Source organism: Trachinotus anak, unplaced genomic scaffold, assembly GCF_046630095.1.
Source record: "Trachinotus anak isolate AG129_WGS33_773 ecotype Australia unplaced genomic scaffold, CSIRO_AGI_Tana_v1 ptg000025l, whole genome shotgun sequence".
NCBI lineage: Eukaryota > Metazoa > Chordata > Actinopteri > Carangiformes > Carangidae > Trachinotus > Trachinotus anak.
This window is the reverse complement of record NW_027273876.1, coordinates 11,534,482-11,557,070: the sequence shown is the minus strand read 5'-3', so window position 1 is coordinate 11,557,070 and position 22,589 is coordinate 11,534,482. Positions and strand designations below refer to the sequence as shown.

The 22,589-nt window shown below is 40.2% G+C and overlaps 2 protein-coding genes and 1 long non-coding RNA gene across 4 annotated transcripts; 1 reads left to right on the top strand and 2 right to left on the bottom strand.

The window, feature by feature from the left end:
• Window positions 1-3,282: 3,282 nt before the first annotated feature.
• patl2 (PAT1 homolog 2) lies at window positions 3,283-11,358 on the bottom strand. The gene is made up of 19 exons (XM_071462000.1): window positions 11,189-11,358; window positions 10,761-10,914; window positions 9,374-9,657; window positions 9,213-9,275; window positions 9,077-9,130; window positions 8,827-8,991; window positions 8,318-8,392; window positions 8,062-8,210; window positions 7,003-7,077; window positions 6,775-6,898; window positions 6,509-6,626; window positions 5,922-6,028; window positions 5,780-5,833; window positions 5,548-5,690; window positions 5,235-5,391; window positions 4,556-4,696; window positions 4,368-4,465; window positions 4,132-4,272; window positions 3,283-4,024 (listed from the first exon to the last, which is right to left on the bottom strand). The coding sequence occupies exons 1-19, from the start codon at window positions 11,210-11,212 to the stop codon at window positions 3,991-3,993; spliced, it is 2,160 nt and encodes a 719-aa protein (XP_071318101.1). The 5' UTR covers window positions 11,213-11,358; the 3' UTR covers window positions 3,283-3,990.
• Window positions 11,359-11,481: 123 nt separating this feature from the next.
• LOC139608372 (uncharacterized) lies at window positions 11,482-13,160 on the top strand. Its single transcript, XR_011685012.1, has 3 exons — window positions 11,482-11,593; window positions 11,872-11,913; window positions 13,028-13,160. It is a non-coding gene; the product is annotated as an uncharacterized lncRNA (long non-coding RNA).
• LOC139608353 (transforming growth factor beta-1-induced transcript 1 protein-like) lies at window positions 11,910-22,141 on the bottom strand. Of its 2 annotated transcripts, XM_071462009.1 has the most exons (12): window positions 21,780-22,141; window positions 18,653-18,703; window positions 18,142-18,290; window positions 17,968-18,026; window positions 17,307-17,443; window positions 17,141-17,222; window positions 16,495-16,579; window positions 14,961-15,143; window positions 14,704-14,877; window positions 14,506-14,587; window positions 13,725-13,873; window positions 11,910-12,840 (listed from the first exon to the last, which is right to left on the bottom strand). In XM_071462009.1, the coding sequence occupies exons 1-12, from the start codon at window positions 21,790-21,792 to the stop codon at window positions 12,574-12,576; spliced, it is 1,431 nt and encodes a 476-aa protein (XP_071318110.1). In that variant the 5' UTR covers window positions 21,793-22,141; the 3' UTR covers window positions 11,910-12,573. The 2 variants fall into 2 exon arrangements, with proteins under 2 accessions (XP_071318110.1, XP_071318111.1); XM_071462010.1 differs by lacking the exon at window positions 18,653-18,703 and having other exon boundaries at window positions 21,780-22,134.
• Window positions 22,142-22,589: the final 448 nt, after the last annotated feature.

The following is a 22,589-nucleotide window of genomic DNA, read 5'->3' as shown; positions in this document are numbered from 1 at the left end:
TTTGAATAAAGGGTTGTTTATGCAGGCTGTCGTTACTAAAATGTGTCAACTACCAGACAAAGGAAATACGTAGAATAACTGACATAACTGTAGATGTGATGTGATGTTGACTTTACAGTCTTGCCAATTTCATAATTAGTTTTAAATCACAGCGTGCACAATCACGTCTGACCCTTTTTTAGTTAAGCTAGCAGCGTGGCTTTAAGGACGGCAATGTCAGCTGACTACTTCGATCCAGACTGACATATCCCAACATTTGTTGGATGGATTGACATGAAATTTGGTTCAGACATTCATGGTTCCCTGCGGATGAATGCTAAAAACTTCTGTGACCCCATGAACTACTGGACGGATTGCCATGAAATTTAAGGCAATGATGATCCCTTCATGATTTACAGCTTCGTAGTCCCAGTGGCTGACAGCTGTGCTGAGTGGAAAGTTTTGAGGGGTGAAAAGATCATTACACCTAAAAGCCACAGGCAGTTTATGTATTTACTTACAAATCTTAACAGAACAGACAAAAGAAGGAGCTACCCAGGTGCCCAGACAGTGGTGTGCACACATTGTCAGGGCAGTTTTCAAGGAGACTGAAGATAATCACAGTCAGTGTCTCTCTTTGACAGTTCCTTCTCTACCTCCTGACTGACATCTGCTGCGTTGTGCGCCTGAACAATCAGTATAAAACCAAGCTATGTAGCAAAACTATTTTAAAGACACAAATGACATTAATTAATACAATGCCAAACTGTGTCAGGTAATGTAACGAGACAGCTGAAGCTGGATTCACTGAACTCCTATGCTGAGGGGGTTTGGTTTGAGGTGGTGAGGTGGTGAGGGGGGGGAAAAAGTGGACTCAAGACCACAGTGCAACCACTGTTCGACAAGGATTCCCTGACTCCACACAGTCATGTCTGCAATGTGTATCCCTGCCCAGATGTGTGCAGCTGCTATAAGGAGGCTGGCCAACAAGGCTCTGACTCAGTGTCTGGTTTACAGCCAGTGGAATCTGCCAACTGTTGAGTGTCCAAGGCTGGTTGGCAACTCCACTCGACGACAATGTTGCTCGAAACCTGCAGCAGACAAACCCAGACTGACAGCTGCAAGCACAGCGAGGTCTGAGCAGGAGTCTGAAGGATAATTAATTCGATATATTTAACGGTGAAGAGATGACATATAAAATATCAAAGCATTACCTCGCGATTTACCATCCAGTGTATGCAGCACTCAGGTGAAATTAAAATGAGTTTGTGCTCTTAAAGACACAACATCAGACTTCTATACGATGCTTCTAAATGTTTCAGGAGATATTTCTCGCCCAGTCTTAATGTTTGGGGTAAACACTCTGACTTTGCTTTACTGTCACATGAAAAGGGGCATTACATTAGAACAGCTTTCTCTGTTGCATTATGCTTTGGAGCCTGAGGTCCTGGGACAGATACTCTTTAAGAATGCTGATATGAACAAAGCAGAGGGTTTGATAAACACAGACATGCAGAGTCCAGAGGGAGCCTTAATGAACAGATCTCAAAACACACCATCCTATGTCTAAAGGGCACAGCATCATAATGTATTACTTATGTTTATGTCTATATTTAGATTGAATCTACTGTATATTTTGTATATACTATATATAAGTACGTATACTTGCAGACACTCCTTGTAAGGTCACAGTTAACGTTAATGTACCACTTAGGGCTAAAACCCACTATTCTTCTAATATCTAAAAATCCAGTCCTAAACCAAATTGAAACATAACATGCACTTCTTAACAACAGGGGATGAACTTGTTTATCAAACCCTTCAAAAGATAACCTTAATCCTTAGTTACATTGCATCAGCTTCAGAACTACCCATGTTTCAGGCTTCACTTGTTCGTCTTACCAACACCAATCTACAGGGCAGTTTATTTCAAACATTTATTTAAACACATGCGCAGACACTGTTTATTCACCATGGAGCCACTTTCCAGATGACTCGCAGGCAATAAGAAAATGTTAAATGTCTGCCAATGCTAAGATTTTATATAACCTTTATACAGTCTGGTCACTGACAAATCAAAACACATTAAACTGAGAAAGAAATGACATTATAGTAGTCAAGGGTTAGGGTCTCATATAGGGGCACATGAGATCACTTGCTGGTACCACTTAAGTGTGTGTTTGAACATGTCACCCTTAACATAAGTGAGTGTGTGCTTCTACTGATTTTACTTTTAATTTCTCTCTGCAGACTTCTCTTGGTCTAGTTTCTCATTAGTATGCAGCAACTGGCATAACTCTCCTTGTGAATCCCATAACTGTCTTTAATTTGCCCTGTTCTGCTCTGCACAGCACTAGATAAATTATTTGCATTTTGCTGCTTCAAGGACTTCCCCTCCCTATGCTGAGCAGTCACATCTTGTTTTGCTGCTGCCGCCAGTTTCTCCCTTCAGGAATGTCACACTCTGGCGTTTCAGCACAGAACAGGCCAAGTAGTTTGGTTAAAACTCAACTCCCTTCAGCAAAAACCCACAGTATCTGGAGCACAGATTTGGTAGAGATTTGATGTGAGCCAGAGTCAAAGGTAACCTCATAGGACAATAACCCAACTCATTTGTGGCTTGCATGGATGCTGCCTTTCTAACTTTGTCAGGTCTTTTAATACGACCCACTGCACCACACAAAGCAGATTCTAAAATAAAGTCTGATATCCAGGACTTTGCTCCATGTGCTCCTTTCCCTTGCACATCAAAGTCCCCCAGTGCTAGTGCATGAATTTCCTGCAAACCAGAGCAAACTGATGAGCATTTTTAAAGATTTTTTTATTCATGTTGCAAGTGCTCTACAAGGGTGCAATTTAAATTATTCCTGTTTCCAAATGAATACAATAAATAAAAATGTCTTTACAACTGAAACATCAAACATGGAAAATTACATCAAATACATCATATTTGGTATCGCTACACATGTATACACAAAGTATGCTTTTTTTACAAAAAAACCCAAAATTGCATGGTTTATGTTGATGGGCCATGCCATGTCAACTTTCTTAAATGGTTATTATAATGAACATATAGGTTCAGCAGTACAATCATAAATTAGTATACAATCCTCAACCTGGTCACCACAATTGATTTATTGGAAATTTCTTGTCCGAAATGTAACTGGCTTTTAGATGGTACTTTTTTGGGAACTTGAGACTTCCACAATTGGCCTATATTGTTTTGTATCACAGAAGGCTAAAACCAAAAAAAGTCAGGTATTCAAACCATTTACTACTTAACCTATGACAAAATTAGTAGTATTGTTTTATTCTGAGATTATTAAAAAAAAAAAAAAAAAAAAAAAAAAAATACAAGTAGCAGTTAGCTGTTTTTTGGGCATAGATATTGTGACTGTTCCAATAATCCGGGTAAACTACATTGTACAGTATTTCCTTAGAATGTGCTCTTAGTTTTGTACAGTAAAATCATTATAAGTTTACCTGATGAAGTGCACACTTTATCTCATATTCTTGTCCTTAATGTAATTGGCTTTCAGATAATGCTTTTGGAAATAAATAAATGTAGAATGGTTAGATAGAAGCCAGACAAGTAAATCAGCTCCATCCACTTGTTAATGTAATCTTACCAGCTACATTACATGGCAATTTCATGAAAAGATCAACACTTGGGGAAAAAAAAAAAAAAAAAAAAAAAAAAAAAAAAGTTTGGGTTTCTGAGTAACTTGCACTGATGTAACTTACTGGAGACCAAAGGGAGGAAAGTAAAAATATAAGATAAAGGAAATAAAAAAGGGAAACAGTTTCAGAGTGCAAAAACGTGAAGGGAGGAGGGAGGGGGGTAAAGGAATAAGAATCAAAGCATTTTGAACACAGTTCAGAGTATATTACATAGCTTCTGTTATAATGAACACTGAGGAGTTTTTGTGAGGGCTGTGCTTCTACTCCTTTCACTCTAGTGCTCACTACAACCTGGTTATTAGATGAACATCTCATTAGCTTCTGTCCACCTTAAGATGGAAGAGCCAAGAATCCAGTCGCAGACCTATAAAAAGAAATGTGAATCAGAACAGGGTCCAACTAATTTCATTTGTATACAGTGAAAATTGAATCAAAACCTTAAAAAAAAAAAAAAAAAAAAAAAAAACTTACTCCATGTTGCTTTTCAGCTGATGCACAGTGCGCTTGTCCAGATAACGGCAAAAGAGAGTGAGCAGGTTTGATGGCAGGAGTAGTGGCTCCACCAGTGAACACTGGGATAGCTGTCCTGCCACCTGGAATATTGTATCAGTCCTACAGAACAACAGAAACAAAATCAAAAATGTCAAAATCCCATAAGCATTTTGAAATAATGTCCTTTCATGGAATATTTGACTAAAAAGCCCCACCAGGTCTCAAAGTCACCAATGCTGGGCTCGAGAGGAACACCTGAAGACAGCAGCTTCTCTCCGTGGGACAGGAGAGCATACAGTAAGGACAGTCCAAACTGAAAGGAAAAGCAGCAAGTGAGAAAACCTCAGAAATTTCAAATAATATAACACTAAATAAAAGCCACCAGCAGCAGAAAGCACACAACCTTGTTCTGACATGCCAGTGTAAGGGACTCGTACGTCGATAGAGACTCCGACGATGTCAAATCTTTGAGTACCCTAATGAGCTGACTGAACGACAGACCTCCAATCACATTTCGAAGGGGTGTGTAGAGCACTGGAAGCCCCTAAAAAGTGGATAAAATTCATCCCAGTAATTTTACAAAGCCAAAACAAGAGAAAATGAGCAGTGCAAGTTAATTCTTTGAGCAGTGTTTGAAATACATATATGAACAAAATTATATAAGCTCAAAGGGTCTACATACTTTCAATCACATGTCACGTTCTTTGTTTAGTTGATGGAGTTGAGTTAAGTAGGGCTGCAGCACTTAGTTGACTGACAGAAAATTAATTGGCAACTATTTTGATAATTATTTTGGTCATTTTTCAAGCAAAAACGCCAAACGTGGTCCAATTCCAGCCACTCAGAATTTGCTGCGGTTCTTGGTATGTAAAGTTTTGGTTTTGGGACTACTGGTCCGACAAAATGAAAAATTTGAAAATCCTTTGGCTCTAAAAAAAATTATGATTTAGACGTCACCTTTTTCTGACATTTTAAAAAGTAAAATAACAGATAAGAAGTAGAGCTTTCAGTTTACAGGAATTTGCTTGAGTACAGCACAGAAAGAAAAATAACATTCAAAACTTAACATAAAAACACTCTACCTCTTCTGCATCTCTGCTCATCAGCGTAGGAAGGTTAGAGGTCACAATACGCAAGATTTTAACTGCAGAATCATGTTTCAGGAACGGAAGCAGACGGGCGACGAGCTTCTTGCCTTTTGAGACCACCAGGAAAGGAAGAAACTCCCCTCCTGAATCTCTACATCAAAAAGTTCATTGCTAAAATTCAGTGCCCATGAAAATGTGAACTATTTTGGTTTAGGAAAGCAAAAACAAGAACAAGCCAAAGTTTTCCACAAGCAGTTTTTATACAATATGCATCACTTCTTTCAAGGGGAAGGTGTATATGACTCACAGAGGGTCATGGTGTTGCAGCTGGGTGTAGATGTGCTCCACCTTCCTCTGGGTCTTCTCCATCAGCCTTCTTTCTTCTGCTTCAGACAAGACTGTGGTTTTCATCCTCTCTGTTTCCTCTACCTCTAACAGAGCCATGAAGAGCTGCAGAGCACAAAAGCTGAGACTGAGTTTTCAAAAAAAAAAAAAAAAGAAAGGCATCTCACTGCAACAAACAAGTAACCAGCAGGAACCTTTTCTATTTTGCTGAGGACCTCTAAGCGCTGTTGTCTGGTGTCTTTTTGTTCCTGTAATGTAGACATAACAGTGTTTCATATTAATATAAATCAATAAACTTCTAAGATGCCAGAATTTGTCTAAAAACACACAAGTCACCTCAAGTGGACCCTGAGCTTGGACTGCATGAACTGCACTGATGGCACGGCGAGGAGAGTAGCATGTGGACACAGCAACTTGACCCAAAGAGCCCTCAATGTGCACCACTGGAAGAGCAAAATACATAAGTGTATAAAAACATGTAGAGCATTGAAAAAAAATTTGCAAATTTCATTAGATGAAGCTCTGGCATTGCCCTTTCACACATCATCATAGATTTCATTTCAGAAGTGATTGAAATGAAATAAAATTGTATAATATTAACTATATAAAAACCTTTTGTCAGTCCTGACTAGTGTTTATAGGTATACATTTTCAGGCTGCATACAGCCCTAACAACCTTCACCACCAAGGTAGGGCAGTCTGTATATAGTGAGGCAAAAAAATAAAAAATATGCAAAGGACTGGTAAATCAGCATAAAACAACAACAATGAAGGGGACAAAAAAAAAGAAGGTGGAAATTACACCCTTGTTTTCACAGCAACAATGGCCATATTAGTCACAGAATATGGCTGGAACCCTTCTAGGACGTATCAAATGGCAAATAGGTGAGGCAATAAGGCAACATAGGTGACGAAAGAGAAACCTGGTGTGTAGGAGTCAGTCTTTGTGATGTAAGGTGTGGTGAGCTTGAGTGGCTCCCTCTTGCCCCTGATGCCAAGCTCCTCCTCAGCCATCTTGGCTTCTATTCGTCTATAGTACTCCTATGAGAAAGTTTAAATACACCAGCCATGAAAATTCACTCTTTGCTCATGCATGTAACAGTTTGCTCACATGGTATAGCAGGTACCAAAAAGGAGACTAGATTGAAAAACACTGAATAATGATGAAACTAGAGTATAGACATCCTACCTGGTAATAGTAGTCCTCAAGGTAAGGATTCTCACTCTGCAGCTGAATCATCTGCAGCCTGGTGATCCACTCCTTCTCTTTGGCTGTCATGAGGTTACAGTAAGGATCCCAGCCCTCTAATTTTCTACAAATAGACAATGTCTTTTGTAAATAAGCCAATTCCTTTTTTTTTTTTTCCAATGTACTGAATATGACATGTTCAAAATCTTTACTCAATGTAGGACAAACCTTTGGAATATACGCTGTTTTTGACTAAGTAATCGTTTATGTTGGGGGTGGAGCTGAGTGACAGGACCAGGACACCTGTGGGTCACAAACAGACTCAGTTTTCTGCTTTACATGAAAAATCTATCAAACAGTGGTGTGTTCAGTCAAATGTTTACTCGAGTTAAACTGCCGGAGTATTTTAATCATCAAGTATGCAAAAGTAAAATTTATTAATTGGCTCTCCCCACATTTAAAACACACAGACACCGTCCACACGCGAGCTGACACAGTGCAGTATGCAGCCTTTAGGTGAAAGCAACATCATTTAGATGAAAACGACCTTTCAGAATCTCTTCACTGGAAAAAAACAACTTTGTCATCTGAAAAAAGGCTCTAGCAAAGAGAAATAAGACCAGAGCACAGGGAAAATGGCCATGTTGACTACTGCCTCAGGTTAAAACAAGTTTTTGCCAGCTCTGTCAGCATCTTCACCTACTGTCAACATCAGTGTCTTTGGTGTCAGTGTTATTTGTCAGTAATGGAATAAAGTCTATCTATATATCTATATATCTATATCTATATATCTATATATCTATATATCTATCTATATATATCTATCTATATATATCTATCTATATATATATATCTATATATATATATATATATATATATATATATATCTATATATATATATCTATATATATATCTATATATATATATATATATATATATATATATATATATATATATATATATATATATATATATATATATATATATATATATATATATATATACATATACATACATACATATATATACATATATACACACTTACAGTAAAACGGCTTTGTTACTATCCACCCCTGCCAAAAGTCAGTATTATTCATCACATAAACTTTATAAATACACATATTAATGCCATGGATTGTATACATCTCTAAATGTTTTATATACTCATGAGCAATGAACAAGACTACCAAGTCATAAATATACTTGATACTTTGCTGACAAATATTTCAAATATTTCAGGATATTTCACAAATCAAACAGTCCTGTGAGATACACAAGATCACACACCTGAAATGCTGCACTGGATTAGACGAGGGGCTGTCAAAGGGGGACGGTCTTGGTGAGTTGGCACCAAAGCGAAGTTGCATCATTTTAGGAGTCAGAGACTGAGGAGTGGTGGGGCAGCGACGGGTCGAAGGAAACATGAATCTCCCTGTCTGATTTAGCACAAATAACATGAGTCAGGACAAACAAAAAATCTGTGTAATTACTTTGCTATTTGCATTCATGTATCAGAGTAGGTCTGATTTATTGAGGAATAAACCTGATTGTAATGCTGCCACGGGGTAAAAGCTTGACGTGGGAAGATGGGTGATCCTGGTATTATTGGTGCTTGCATCTGTTAGAGAAAAGTAATCCAGGAACTAAGATTAAGTGACGGAGTTGACAGGCGACAACTTTGAATGCATTTGTGTAAAGGAATATTTCAATAACTTTGCTTATTCACTTTCTTTTGAAAGAGTGAGTCTAAACTTGACTCAAGAAATAGTCTGACACATCCTTGCAAAACCACAAATAGCTCTTTTTACTGTAAAGTTATTGCACCGATTAAACAAACAAGATGCAACATGTTAATTAGTAAGCTTTGGGGATGCTCTCCCCCCATTTCCAGTCTTTATGCTCAGCTATGCTCACGTGCTGCTGTCTGTAGCTTCATACTGACTGGGATATATGCAAGGGATAGATATTCTCATCAGCTATAAAGCAAAAAAAGTTAAATCTGATAAACTATTCCTTTAAAACTAATGGTTATCTGGAAAATGAACTATCCACCTGAGAGGGGCCTCTTTGGCCAAACTGTCTCCTGTAGTATGGTCCTCTGATGTCCCCTCTCCTGCCCCTGAAGGAAGAGACAGGATATGGCGAATCCAGGAAGTTGGAGGTCAGGTGCTGACCTCTGCCTCTGTGACCATCAATCACACAAACTATAGCACTGTCCTATGAAACAGAATAAAATAAAGACAACTATTTGTTTAAGTACAATGCTGTCATACAGACTATCACGTTTTTTAGTGATCTTAACCTGAAGAAGTGATCCTGAGATTCGTCTGGTTTTTCTGTAAGAGGGTGCCATCCACTAAGGAAAAAAAAAAAAAGTAAACAGTGAAACATTACAAACACAAACAAAAAGTAAAACGTCTTTAAAAGTTGGAACTTACATCATCCTCAAAGGTTTTATGGAACATGGCGTTCCCACAGTCCACTATGGCACTGTCAAGACTCTTCAAAGTAAAAGACCAAAATGAAGACAAGCTGCTGTAAGGTGAGATGAGGTGTCTAATTTCAATTTTCAGACAATAAATACATTTATCTGCATCACCTTGAGGCTTGGACGCCCCTCAACTATCCTCATCACAGCTGGGTCTTCAAACATTTGCCCCCTGCCAAGCCCTCCCCTGTGTCCTCTACCTCTGCCACGCTGCCCAGGGGGAGCCCGGGGCAGATACTGCGGCCTCTGTCTGGGAGGGGAAGGGGAGTTGTGGGGAGACAGAGGTTTGGGGTCTGGTGGTGGAGGTGGCGGAGGTGTTGGCGGTGGAGGGGGTGGCTCTCCAAACTGAAGGAGACTGCCACTGGGGTCCTCTGTGGTCCCAGGCGCATCAAGATCTATGATACAGGCATATGGAGCCATGCAGGTGAGAAAGTTCTGTTTTGAGATCTGTGTTTTTTTGATTGTGGAATGCAGAAAAATATAATGTAATAATAATAAATCATATATTCAAATTTCATAACATTTTATATTAAGCTCTTCTTCAATTGTTAACTCAGTGCAATTAATCAAGTTCATCAGTTTCAGGTCAGATCAACTAAAACTACCATATTATCAGAATTTAAAATCTGATAACTTAGACGTTTTAGTTTAGGTTACATGGAGGCTGTTACACATCTTTTCTAGGTTCAGCTGAAACAGCACAAACCATGAGGAAGACCTGTACTTCAACCACTCCCTACCCTCTTGATTTCCACAATGTTTCAGGATTCAAATTAAGACAAATCAATCCTGAGCTCATTGTATGTTTAATATTATACTTTTAAGCAGGTGTAACTCATCTTTACAAGCTACTTCCTTTATCTAGTGTATATTCCTCTTTACCTGTAGGAGTTTTTTTTATTTTTACTCTTTACCTTTTATCCTTTTTTCTTATTTTCAATGTATTTAATTAATCCCAACTCCTATCCAATTACCTTATTGTACAAGTGACATGTGATTCTGCACAAATGACAAAGCTGAAGTTGAACTTCATTCACAAACATATATCCACATAGATTTGATAGACTTTAACTAAAATAAAACAAAACTTTGAATAAACTCAATGCCAAAATTTAAGAAAATAGTTTTTTTGAATTTTTATCTCAAAATTGTATATTTAAGTTTGTTGACTTGAAAGAACAGATTGAGATTTTGAGGAATATGCTTAATTGCTATTTTTTTTGCCAAGAATTTGATAAGACCAACACCACTCGTATATCTGCTGTAAAATATGATGCTATAGTCCACACAGATTATCTTAATTTAGCATAAAGTCTAGGAAACGGCTGCCTGGCCCTGTGTAAAGGAGACAAGATCAGTAGCAGTTGCCTGGCAACTAAGTCCTGGCAAACAGACAGTCCAGCACATAACCCCCGGTCAGGCCTGTGGTCCCATCTGAGAACAAAGGGTTATCCAACTAAATACTGAGTAAAATGTTGTGACACAAACATTCACACACCCATTCCAAACGTCTCCTCATTGAAGACATTTATCCCCTCGTCCTCCTCAGCCATGGCCTGCAGGAGTCCACAGTCCATGTTGGTCCCATCCTCTCCATCACTCCACTCACCTCCATTCTCAGGCCACTGAGGCTCAGACACCTTTCCAGCCTCCTGGGTGGATGGAGGTAAAAAAAAAAAAAAAAAAAATACTAAAAAAAAAAATACCATTACTACAAAGAAGCTAAGTGACAATGAGCACTATATTCCACCTTTTTTTTTTTTTTTTTAATGAAATGAAGTTTTTGGCATCAGACCAAATGCATGCCATGAATACCTCAGCAGTGTTAGCACGCTGTGCAGGCCCTGAACCTACACTGGCGCTTTGGCCAACAACAACAACAACAATACTCACCCATTAAAACGCAGGAAATTGACACAGACTTACTTGTTGCTGTTCTGAATCACTCATTGTGTTTGTTTTTTTGTTTTTTGTTTTTTCTACACTTGAAGACAACGGATGACGGTGACTCTCTTCGCAAGGTTACCTGCTTTCTCTTGTCAGTCAGGGAGGGAGGCTCATTAACTTTTAAACGGAGTCACCTGTGAGGCGTGCCCACGTCACCACGCTGCGCGCCGTCACCTGGCATCGACCACGTGTTGATGTTTACGGATATCTCAGGCGGCTTTTCACTCGTTCAGTGGCTCAGTTTTGTGCTTCAGTGAGGACGCAGCCTTTGATTTTCAGATGGCCAGGCTCTGTTCCTTTGGGAGAGGCGGTGAGCGACTGGCATCTAGTGGACAAGCAGCACTTTTTTTTTTTTTTTTTTTTTAGGCTGCACATTCAGTTCAGGCAAGGACCGAATGTTTTTTTCTGCATTGAATTTATCTATTGAAAGTACTAGCATTGTTATAAATACAGTATCATTAATGAACCATAACCTATAGCTTTTATATATCTTTTCATTTATTAACATACATTTTTTTTACATCTATTTTTTCTTTCTTCAGCTGTTACATCCACCGAGACTGATGTTTTTGTCTTATGATCATACTAAATTTTGCCCAGATGCTTATGCTCCTAATATTCCCACCCATACTTATCTGTACAATATTTTTCTGTTTTCTCAGTTGATTTTTTTGGCTCACTCACCCATGAAACAGCAAAACAAGGTGTGTTCTCCTTTATTTTATTCTTTGGAATTGTTTTTTTTGTTTGTTTTCGTTTGGTATTTTTTTGGCAACTTGCATAGAGCAATAGTAAAAGAATAATGCAAATGATCTGACTTTAAACATATGATAGCTTAGTTTGTTACACAAAAACATATATAGCAGTCAGCATACAATGTATAAAAGCAATTGCTGTGACACTTATACTTTTGCAAATATAAAGCAAATATATTAAAGGGGATTTCCTTGCACAACAGTACATGTCCTTCACTGAAACAATACATTTTCCTTCATTATACTGTTTTTTTCTACCTTTGGCAAAACAATTCAATTGTCAATATTCAATTTGAATCAATACAGTATGCAAAAGATTTACATACATGACAAAATTACTTGGCATCATTTTGTGTCTGTGTAACCAATGCTAGAGTTATACTTCATACTGCCAGTTTTAATGCAGTCCACGTTTTTGTCAGATAAATAGAAATGAGTAGGATTGGATGATTCTCTTTTTTCTTCACCTCTCTATCGACTCAAATATTCTTAAAACCAAGAAAGAGACCAGCTCCACCCTCATTCCCACAGTAAAAAATACGAATTGAGAACTCAGAGTTGTACAGCTTCTCTGACCCAGAGGATGGGGGGCAAAGTCCTGCTGAGTCCTCAACCAAAGAGTTTGATGAAGCAGGGGTGGCAGTAGGGCTTGTTCTCCTGCTCCTTGAAGCAGCCTTTGCTCAGGGGCTTCAGGCAGAAGTGACACACGAGGTGGTGGGGGTGGAATTTGGCCCCCATGGCGGTGACGCAGCGGCCCAGGATCGGCTTTTGGCAGGCTTGACACATGCTGCCACGGGACTGGTGGTAGTGGGCCTCGCACAGCGGCTTACCCTCGTGCTCGAAGAAGCTGCCGTTAACAAAGGGGCTGTAGCACTCCTGGAGATGAGAGGGAAAGAGAAAAGCAGCATGATTCAGTCACAGCAGAGAGCCCTGACTCATGGAACTGTAATTAGAAACATGTCATGAGAAATGACAACTTTCTCATGACATAATTCAAACTTATTTTTAGTCTTTTGGGTTTTTTTAAAACCTTTTTTTATATAGTCGTTTTGCTTTTTTTCAGGAACGCCCTGCTCTCTCTCTCGCACACACACACACAGAATTACACACATACACACATCACAACCACAGAGGGATCCCACTAAGCAGCTTCATTGCAGCAGCTGTGAGTCAAGTGCCTCACTCATGGAGCACATTAAACAAATGTCAGTTTGTTGGTCTCAGAAATCTGCCATGACCCATTTCCAGTGCTGTAGCAAGGATTTTAGAACTACTGAGGTCCACATTGCCTCAACCACCCAAGAAATGTCTGCCAGTCCACCAACCAAACTCTGTTTAATTTAAAAGACATTTCAAAAAATTCACACTTATGTCTATATGTGTTTAAACAATTTGATTACATTGTCCCTACGTTGTGGCCTGGTGCCAGGCATGTAATTGTTGTGGAATCTGTCTTTAAAAGAGACTAAAACTAGACTGTAAACTCCTCCTAATGTCATTATAATGCTTAAAAAAGATTTCCAGAAATATTACCTTGGTGATCTCCATAACATCTACGGCCCTGCCCATCTGCATCTCACATGACCCTGACTTTTTTTTTCAGCGTAAACCTATAATAACTGCAGCCGTAACACACCAGGGATCAAACACTTGGTCATTTTACCAGTGTGGCAACAGTGCCACACGCCAAGCAAATGTTTAGCAAATGCAACAGACATTATTTATGGACACATCCTTTGAGCCCACAGTGAAACACTCACCCTACATACGAAGCACTGTGGGTGCCAGAGGGAGTTGAGAGCTGAGATGTAGTTTTCCAGAATGGGCTGGCTGCAGCCTTGACAGCGGGAAGCAAACAGAGTCAAGAAGCACTGCTGGCAGTACTGCTGGGCCTCACGGTCATGGAAACCTGCAGGGGACACGGTCACAGTTGTAAACAGTTCTAGTCCTCCATTGATAAATGTCAAATTAACTGGATAATGCCAAACACTGTCTAACCTTTTCCATGTAATTCTGCTTTGTGGTACATTAAACTTCAGTCTGGTTGTAATGGTTTAGGGTTTCCTGATTTGAACCTTTAATGTCTGACAGTATTTCTTTTTATTTCTGTCTCACAGCTTGTAATGTTTTAAATTTGGTCATTTCCACGCCAAGAAAATACAATGATTCAGTGTTTCTCTCCAACTCTGGGCAGGGTGAAAAAGCCTTGACAGGGATGGTAAACTCTCCTTTGTAACACACACAAATCAAAACTTTTTAGGGGTTTGTATGGTCGAAAAAAATACTGATCCAATATGAATAGGTTGCTAGAGGTTACAAAGTCTAAAAATAATTATAATCTTGAAATGAAGAATTAATGTACAAAATAAACCATTTAATAAACATCACACCATGTTAAAACAATGATGAAATGAATTATAAATTGCCTTTTTGTGTATGTTTGACAGGAAGGTTCAGTTCTATGTAAGTGTGACCTTGCTGTTTTTCCCTGTTAAGCACTTTGTTGAACCCAGACAGGATACAGCACATGCCGCCCATTACCTTCCTCTCCAAACGCCCGGCTGCACTTAACACAGCAGAAACACTCTGGGTGCCAGTTCTTGTCCAGCGCGGTGACCATTTTCTAAACAGCAAGAGGAATACAAATTTAAATGGCTCCACATGGGTTGAGGTATTGATTCAAGCCGTTCATGTGAAAACAAACTCAAAATGAGACATGTGCACATCCAAGTGTCTCACGTTTAGTATGGGCTTGTTGCATTGTGCACAGTGAGGGGAGAAGAGGGTGAAGTAGTCCGACTCGCAGTATGGTCGTCCGTCCTTCTCGAAGAAGTTGCGACTGCCCAACTCTGTCTCACACTCGGTGCACACAAAGTGCTCCGGGTGCCACACCTTCCCCAGAGCTGTCACCACCTGCACAAGAACAGTGAAGTCAATTTTAGTTTAAAAAAAAGAAAAGAAAAAAGCTCAGTATACTTTTATTACTGATAACTCACCTGTCCTACTACTGGCTTCTGACAGGCTGAACAGTTTCCCTTAGAGGAAGTTTGGACTCCTTGTCGGCTCAGGTCTGACTGAAGCAGCCCCAGCATGCTGTCCAGTGAGCCGCCAGATGAGGCTTGTGGGGGGGCGGCGGGCTGCTGTGGTGCCGTCACCACTGGAGTGACGGGCGCAGCTGGCTGGGGGAAGAGAAGGAAAAATGACGCATGGCACATCTGTCTTTGGGGATTTTAATTCTCCAAGAGTTAATCGTCGCTCTACAGTTGGTCTGAAATTAAGTGCCATGAAAGACAGTGACTGTTTTTTTCACATCCAGATATGAGGCTGAGGAGTTCCTGTGTGGGTGGAGGTGGCACGCGACCAAATATGTGGTGTGTGGGGAAAAGGAGAAAAAGGGAAACAGAGTGTAGTGCAGGATGAAAGGTGCTGCAAGTTCAGGAAGGGAAAAAATATTTTTATATTTCATATCAAGGAGAGAGGGTGTCCAGGTAACATAGTGGTTAAGACACATCCTATATAATTACAGTGCAACACCCAAAGGTACCACCCCCTTCTGTCTCCCCGCGTTTCCTGCATGTCTCTGATATCTGTCAGTAAAGACCAAAATGATTTTAACACTCAAACCATGATTCACAATAGTGGGATTCCTGTGAATAACTGGTCAAAACAGTAAATACCAGATTATAAATAATAACAATAAATAAGATAGTTTGATTGGAGAAAATTTAATTTTTTTTAACGTTAGAGTAGTCGATCCCTGACCGTCAAACAGGAAGAGCTTCCTTTTAAACTCGATATTTTGCGTGAAGGATGTCTCATGGACCTGATTATAAACAAACCCTAACTCTCAGGGAACAAGAAAGCTGGCCTGCTGCAAGCACATATCACTGCTCTCTGCTGGCTTTCCGAGGTAATTCTGGGAAATGTAGGAAAAACTTGCTTAAGTAAAATCAGACAAGATGGTTTTAATGAAAAGTGGGTAAATATCAACACTTCAGTGAATACTGAACATCACAAGTTATGATAACAGTATCCAATGATACTGTTTTCCTCTGCTCCCATAACCCTGTGCCCAGGCTTGTTTATAACCCACTGGTGGACTGCACGCTAGAATCAAGCAACCTTATAATGATTCAACCACTTCCTTTGCTGACTCACTGAAAAGCAGAATAACCTGATTATATACCACACCAAATGCAGATCTATAACTCTGACTTCCAACTATCTGAAGCTATTTTTGAAGCTGGAAAATATCTCCACCAAGACTAATTTCCATCCTCAGACCATTTCTGGTGACTGATTTATACCAGGAGGCATGTGCTGTGGCCAGGCCACACAGTAACAGTGAAGTCATCATGAAGTCAAGTGAACATCTTCATGAATCCACAGTGAATCAGTGAGAGCTGTGGTAAAGCTTGAAGCAGCTGGGCAGAGAAAAAAAAAAAAAAAAAGACCCAGCACGCTCTTACAGTCACATTGTGGATTTACAGCGAGGATGTCGACAGGTGAAGCTGTCGTGTGGACTCTTACTGTGCTCTGGACTCTGAAGTCAGACAGAGAAGCCATCAGCTTGTCCAGTTCCAGTGTGGCTGATGTTGCTGAAGGCTTTGCAGAGCTACGACACAAAAGACAGTTCTTGTTTTAACAAACCTGCAAAATACACAATTTCATCTCGACCTAGATAACCTGGAATAAAGGCTGAAAATAAAACCCAGCCAGGAAATTCTGGTATTGCTAACAGAATTTATATTGTTGGCAACAATTTATCTATCTTGCTGCAATTCAGTTGGAGGACACTAAAACTGACCTGGGATAAGTGTCCATATCCATCTGTATATGTTGCAGACATTTTTCATAATTCATGCATGCATTATGCATAATAATACATTTAGATAATTAAGATGCACACACACACATACACAAAATATATAAATAAATGTATATATATAAATATATGTAAATATAGTGAGGATTTTAGCATTTGCGTAATTTAATTTGGAGCTTGTCTTCGTCTATAATGACTTTTCAAGAACCTGATTGATTTCAGCTTTCTAGTTCATTACAATTTATTACACTGGTGCAGTTTTCCTGCTTGTGGAGACTCTACTGTGGAGAGTTTGCAGAGCAGAACGATCACTGTAAATGCAGTGACTCTGTAGGTTCGAAGATTTTGTACCTGGAGGACGAGGTTGCGGCCTTATCCTTAATCTTGTCCCTCTCATCTTTCTTAGAAGAAGGGAACTGAGCCAGGATCTCATCTGAGGACAAAAACAAAGTCATAAGAAAAGACTGACTTCAGAGTGAAACATAAAAAAAAAACACACATGCACACACTCACTAACCTGTGATGTTGAACTGGGTGGCGTTGAGCTCCTGTAACAGATGGTCCAGTTCACTCAGACCTCCTCCCAACAGCGAGGAGGAGGAGAAGGCTGGAGGAGGATCTGCCGTGCGGGGAGAGCGTGGTTTACACACTGTGCTGTAAGAAAGACGCAGCGTCCAAAACGGACACAGATTATAAACCATCCTGTCACTAATGTGGTTTGATTCATCGCGGCCACTTTTGTCATGAATCACAGATGACTCTTGAACTTTGTCCTTTCATTAAGGAGCAACGGGGCAGGCTCGTTTGTCCGGTACGCTGGTTTAAGATGCAAACACAGTCATTAACAGAAACATGACAAAAGCAGACAAAAACAAGTAATTTATCATTTCGCTTGGATGTGATTCCTAATCATCTTTGGGCATATATTTTTGTCACTTTCTCTATGATGTAAAATGTGAATTTCGACTTATATTCACTGAATTCCTCCACTAATTTCCATACCAATGTATTCTAATTCATAAATTCTGAACAAATATAAGTTGTGGGCAGGAATTCAGACATCTGAAATGTCTTCCATACAGATCAAACTTTATTCTGCTGATGTAGTGAGACATTATATAACTAAATTAAGATTACACTGTGTAAAAATAGGTTAAAAAATTCAGGGAGGGAGTTACCTGTATAATTTGTCCGGGTTGGAGTTCTGGGAGGTGGACTTCATTGCAGAAGAAACAGTCTGAGAGACAAAACAGATGCACAATCTATCTGTATGACAGCATGGATTAACAGAAAATATTTGTAGGCAAGATTTCAGGCTTGATGACTGAAGATTGGCCCTGTTGATTGTCTACCTGCTGCGGGGTGTAGGCGGGTGGCGGGGGCCGGGCCTGGGCGGGGTCCTGGGTGACAGGATCAGCATTTTGAGGAGGGTCAGAGGTGAGCAATACGGGACATCGAGCTAGAGGAGAGCCAGTGTTCTCCAGATCAGCGAGAAGGGCGTCTGGAGGTTAGAGTGAAAAGAAACTAAATAAGAGTAAGACAAAGAAAGATGATATAGCACATAACAGCATGAATGTGATGGAAGTTTGGTTGGATTTTACAAAGCAGTTTAGCTTCAGTAATGGGAATAAATACAGTTTACAATCTCACAATGTGTCTGTATATTTATGGTAAGGTTTCAGTTTGTCTATGAGGCGTTAAGGCTGAGTCACAAGACATAAAAATTAAGGAATGGATGTTTAAAACATGCAGTGCAACTAAATGACAGACAGAACATTAAAACAAGCATAGACAATAAACTGATGTGGGTTACTGGCAGACAGAGTGAAACACATACAAACACATGCACAGACAGTTACGTACCAAACACAACAATACGAGGACTGAGAGGGTAGTTAGGTGGCTCAGGCACCCCTAAGGAGAGACAGACAGCCTGTGTGACAAGGAGGACGATGAGCGTCCTAACACACTAATCAGTCAGAGGACAGGACAGTCGGGACTGGCACGACCACAAGATAATCCATGGTCATAGTGCAGTTATTAGAGCACACAGACATTTCTGCATTCATATCCATGACATGCCAGTATGAAGAGGAAGCAGAGGAGGAAGTGTTTGGCAACTGATATCTAATTCCACACCCCCCCCACCCCACCCCACCCCCTCCAGCCCCTCCAACCCCAAACACACTCACTCCACACTGGAGTGGACGCTGTCCAGAAACTAAACTCTCTCAAGTGTTCGGCTGTGCAGCTGTATGACATCATTTAGTGCTGACAAGTCCATGTACGTGCGACTGAAGGCCAAAGCAGAGTGTGTGAAAAGTGGACTGAACATGAGTGATTACAAACTCGATGCTGTGGCGGAGAGGCTGCTGTTTATTTTCCACATTGCTGACACAACATTGACCATTGGTTTTTGGACTGTTGATGATCAACCGAGCTCCTTTATAAAGTTCTTGAGCAGATCCCCAACAGAAGAGCTCAAATAATAAACTATTGAAACCACTCATCATGTTCCCATTTAGATTTTAAATGGGATGTTATTGAACACCATTAAAGGGGCAATCCAGCTATTTCAAAAGCCGTGGGAGTTAAGGAGACTTAAAAAAAAAAAAGAAAAGAACAGTCAAAATCGGTGCAGCAGAGACCAAAATATCCCGGCGTTTTTTATCATATCCATTAAATTTGAACAACGATGTTCAGCTGATGCCAGGCGTCCGTATTTGTTTGGTTTTCTGGCACTTGGACAGATTGAAGCTTTCAGAAAAATCCAAATATCTAGTCGTAGTTACGACTTGGAGGTTGATGTGAGTGGCATTTACAAGTTGGAAACTGTTTTTGTAGACTAATACTAGACTCCTCATGAGTAATAAACTGATCTTTATGAGTGAAAATGGTTTAATAATTATATTAGATAAAAGTGTTTTCGTTAAGAGCTAAAAAAAACATCATACCCCAAATCATTTTTTCATACACAACACAGAGACTTAGGATTGTTTGTCTGTTTTTGTCATCAGATATGATCATGTGTTTTAGTGATCTTGTTTCTTGTTTGTTTTCTCTCCCAACTGGTCTCATGTTCTTTTAAGATGTTACAACTGACTGAGGTTGGCGGGAAGCATTTCCTGTTCAGTCCAATTACTGTAGCTGGTAGATAATCAGTTATGTGATAGTAAGTATACCGCCCAGCAAGTGTGTTCCCTCTGGGGCACAAGTACCTCTGGTTGGGAATGACTGATCCAGATCAGGCGTGAAACCATTTAAGGACGAAGGAATAACCACACGTCAGCAGGACAGTAGAGGCGGGACCTGGAGTGATAAGGTCCGGGGGCACAAGAATAAGCCCTGACCCACAGCTTCTCAGATTCTGGTAGCCTTTACAAACTGATGTCATGGTTGTTCGCCGAATGTCTGCGCCAGTTTTTCATTCTGGCAAAGTATCGTCTCAAGCATCTGAGGCAATCACAGTTATGGCAGACATGTTAAACATAAACACAACCAGTTATCCGAGCCATAGCTCATCCCAGCGGTCACTTCTGTCCCAGATGATTCACACTTCTGGTACGAGCATGTGGTGAGAACCTTGTGCATATACTACTTGCCCTCCTCCTCCCTGCTGTGTGTCTCCGTCTCTTACACACACACACACATACTTGTCCAGACTAAACTGCTCATATAAGGAGTTGAACTTCTCTCAATGGGAATTATGACCATATTTAGAGCTCACTGCCGACTTGTTTGTCTTGGCCAAAGACCTCTCTAACAAGTGGTCTCTCTCACCGAAACCCTCGCCAGATCCAATACATAAACTTACAACATTGTCGGGCAGCAGCATAAACTGAGCGTCCCGAACATGGCCACTGCCTCACTCACACTCACCCAGTCACTCGGCCTCAGTGTGTGCAATCCAATCCAGATGTGCTCGCCTGCATCTAGCCTTTCCCTATAGAATTGCTTGAAAAGCATAAATTCCCAAGTTCTGAAGTGGACTTTATGAAAAAATTTTTTTTAAAAAGTTACTGAGCGAGCAAATAGGCAGCTGAAGCATAAAGCCTTTCTATTTTCATTGAACTCTGTGGCTTTTTGAAATAGCAATGTTGCCCTGGGCTATTTCAGGGCCTCTCCAACACAGCTATTCCCAAACACAAAGAATCCCATAATGTTGTTCTGAGAGAGAGCGAGAGAGAGAAAAAAAAAAGCTTCCTTCAACATCTTTATCAGTAGAAAGATAGAATCAGTCATAATCCTTGACGCTGGTCACAGTCCTCTCTCACGTCTTCTACCCTTCAAAATGGAAGACATTCTGTTAAACATTATGTGGCTCTCTCTCTCTCTCCATCCCCGATTTGCTCATGTTAACGGATGGAGACGACCTGCTGTGGATCCCGATCAAATCTAATTAGATTCAAATCTAATTTGCAAGAGAATTTATTGAATTTGCAGCCCATGCATGCATGAAACCCTCAATGGCGGTCAGGCAGATGTAGAGCGGTGTACTATCAGTTCTTGTGTTACCTGTGAGAGTATGTGTGCACGTGTGGCCTGAGCGCTTGCTAAGGTAAAACACATTTCTTCAAATAATACATTCAACATCTTTACGGGATGGGAGCAAACCGTCGAGAGGATAAGCATCAGGAATATACATCAGGGAGAGTTACTCTTATCAGGATCATAGCTATCATATGATGTCATGAGAAAAAAAAAAAAAAAAAACCTTAGATGAGAAGTTAAGAGACAGTTATATGCAAGGATTTACCACAGCTTTTGTCTGCCTTAAAATGTTATCACCCAGTGGCAGCCAATAAAAATCCCCATCATATTCCAGCCTCATACATGTCCCTGGGAAAGGGGAAAGCTTGTACTCTACTAGGACTGCCAGGATCAACAGGGACCTCACTTCCTCTGTTTGGGCACACCACCCCTTCCCCAAAAGATCCCCTCAAGATATCTCAACATGTAGTTTCAAACGAAGAAAGGGACCAGTGCTCACCCAAATCCTCCATGATACGACTTCAGCCGAGCGTTTTCCTCTTGGTGTGGCACCGCACGGACGCGGACAGCATGAAGTAGTAGTGATGGGCGAGTATCGGAGCCAGAGAGACGGCCTCGGCACTATTGTCTGCGTCGGTCCTCAGTAACTTCTTGGACACCGTTATCCGCCGAGAGGAGGAGGAGGAGGAGGAGGAGGAGGAGGAGGGCGTCCCGTTTCTTTTTCCTACACGACGGTCTTCCTGTGTAATGCCTACCAGGACCTCAGACCGGAGAAGGCGTAGTTAAATAAATGTGGTTACAAACCCCGCATACCCCGGACACAAGACGTCATCCGGGACATTCCTAGTCCATATTTGGGAGACGGACTGAAGGCTCCGCTGCTGCTGCTGCTGCTGCTGCGAACTTGTGTCAGAATAAAATATTGGAAAATGCAGGAAACAACACTGGCGGCCGACACCCTTTTAGAAAAGAAGCTTATAGATAGAATATTTGACTTTAACCATGAAGGCGATGTGAAACTTTTTTTTTTTTTTTTCATATATATGTTCAGATTTTTTTGGGGGAGGGTTTTGTTGTTGTTGTTTTTTTTTTTTTTTATATTAGTGTTAATCCAAGAAATGATCTGATCATTTTTAAAGAGGCTTAAAAATTAATGTTTAATTCATTCAACTGGTCTGTCAGAAATTTATATTGAAATGTATTAAAATAAAAAATGAAATTGAATTATTTTACTACAAATAATTTTCTAAGAGCTTCCTCCACCCTGTAGCTGAATTAAAGGATAAGTTCACTTTTTTTTCCAAGTGTC

What these genes read in the sequence shown, in the direction of transcription:
- patl2 (XM_071462000.1), bottom strand. Translation starts at nt 11,212, where the DNA reads ATGAGTGATTCAGAACAGCAACAA. An exon ending in GCCAAAGAGGCCCCTCTCAG is followed by an intron (nt 8,393 to 8,826) that starts GTGGATAGTTCA and finishes TTTCTCTAACAG; the next exon opens with ATGCAAGCACCAATAATACC. An exon ending in ATTGGTGACTTTGAGACCTG is followed by an intron (nt 4,273 to 4,367) that starts GTGGGGCTTTTT and finishes GTTGTTCTGTAG; the next exon opens with GACTGATACAATATTCCAGG.
- LOC139608353 (XM_071462009.1), bottom strand. An exon ending in CCGCCTACACCCCGCAGCAG is followed by an intron (nt 18,027 to 18,141) that starts GTAGACAATCAA and finishes TTTGTCTCTCAG; the next exon opens with ACTGTTTCTTCTGCAATGAA. An exon ending in CACAGTGCTTCGTATGTAGG is followed by an intron (nt 12,841 to 13,724) that starts GTGAGTGTTTCA and finishes TCTCATCTCCAG; the next exon opens with GAGTGCTACAGCCCCTTTGT.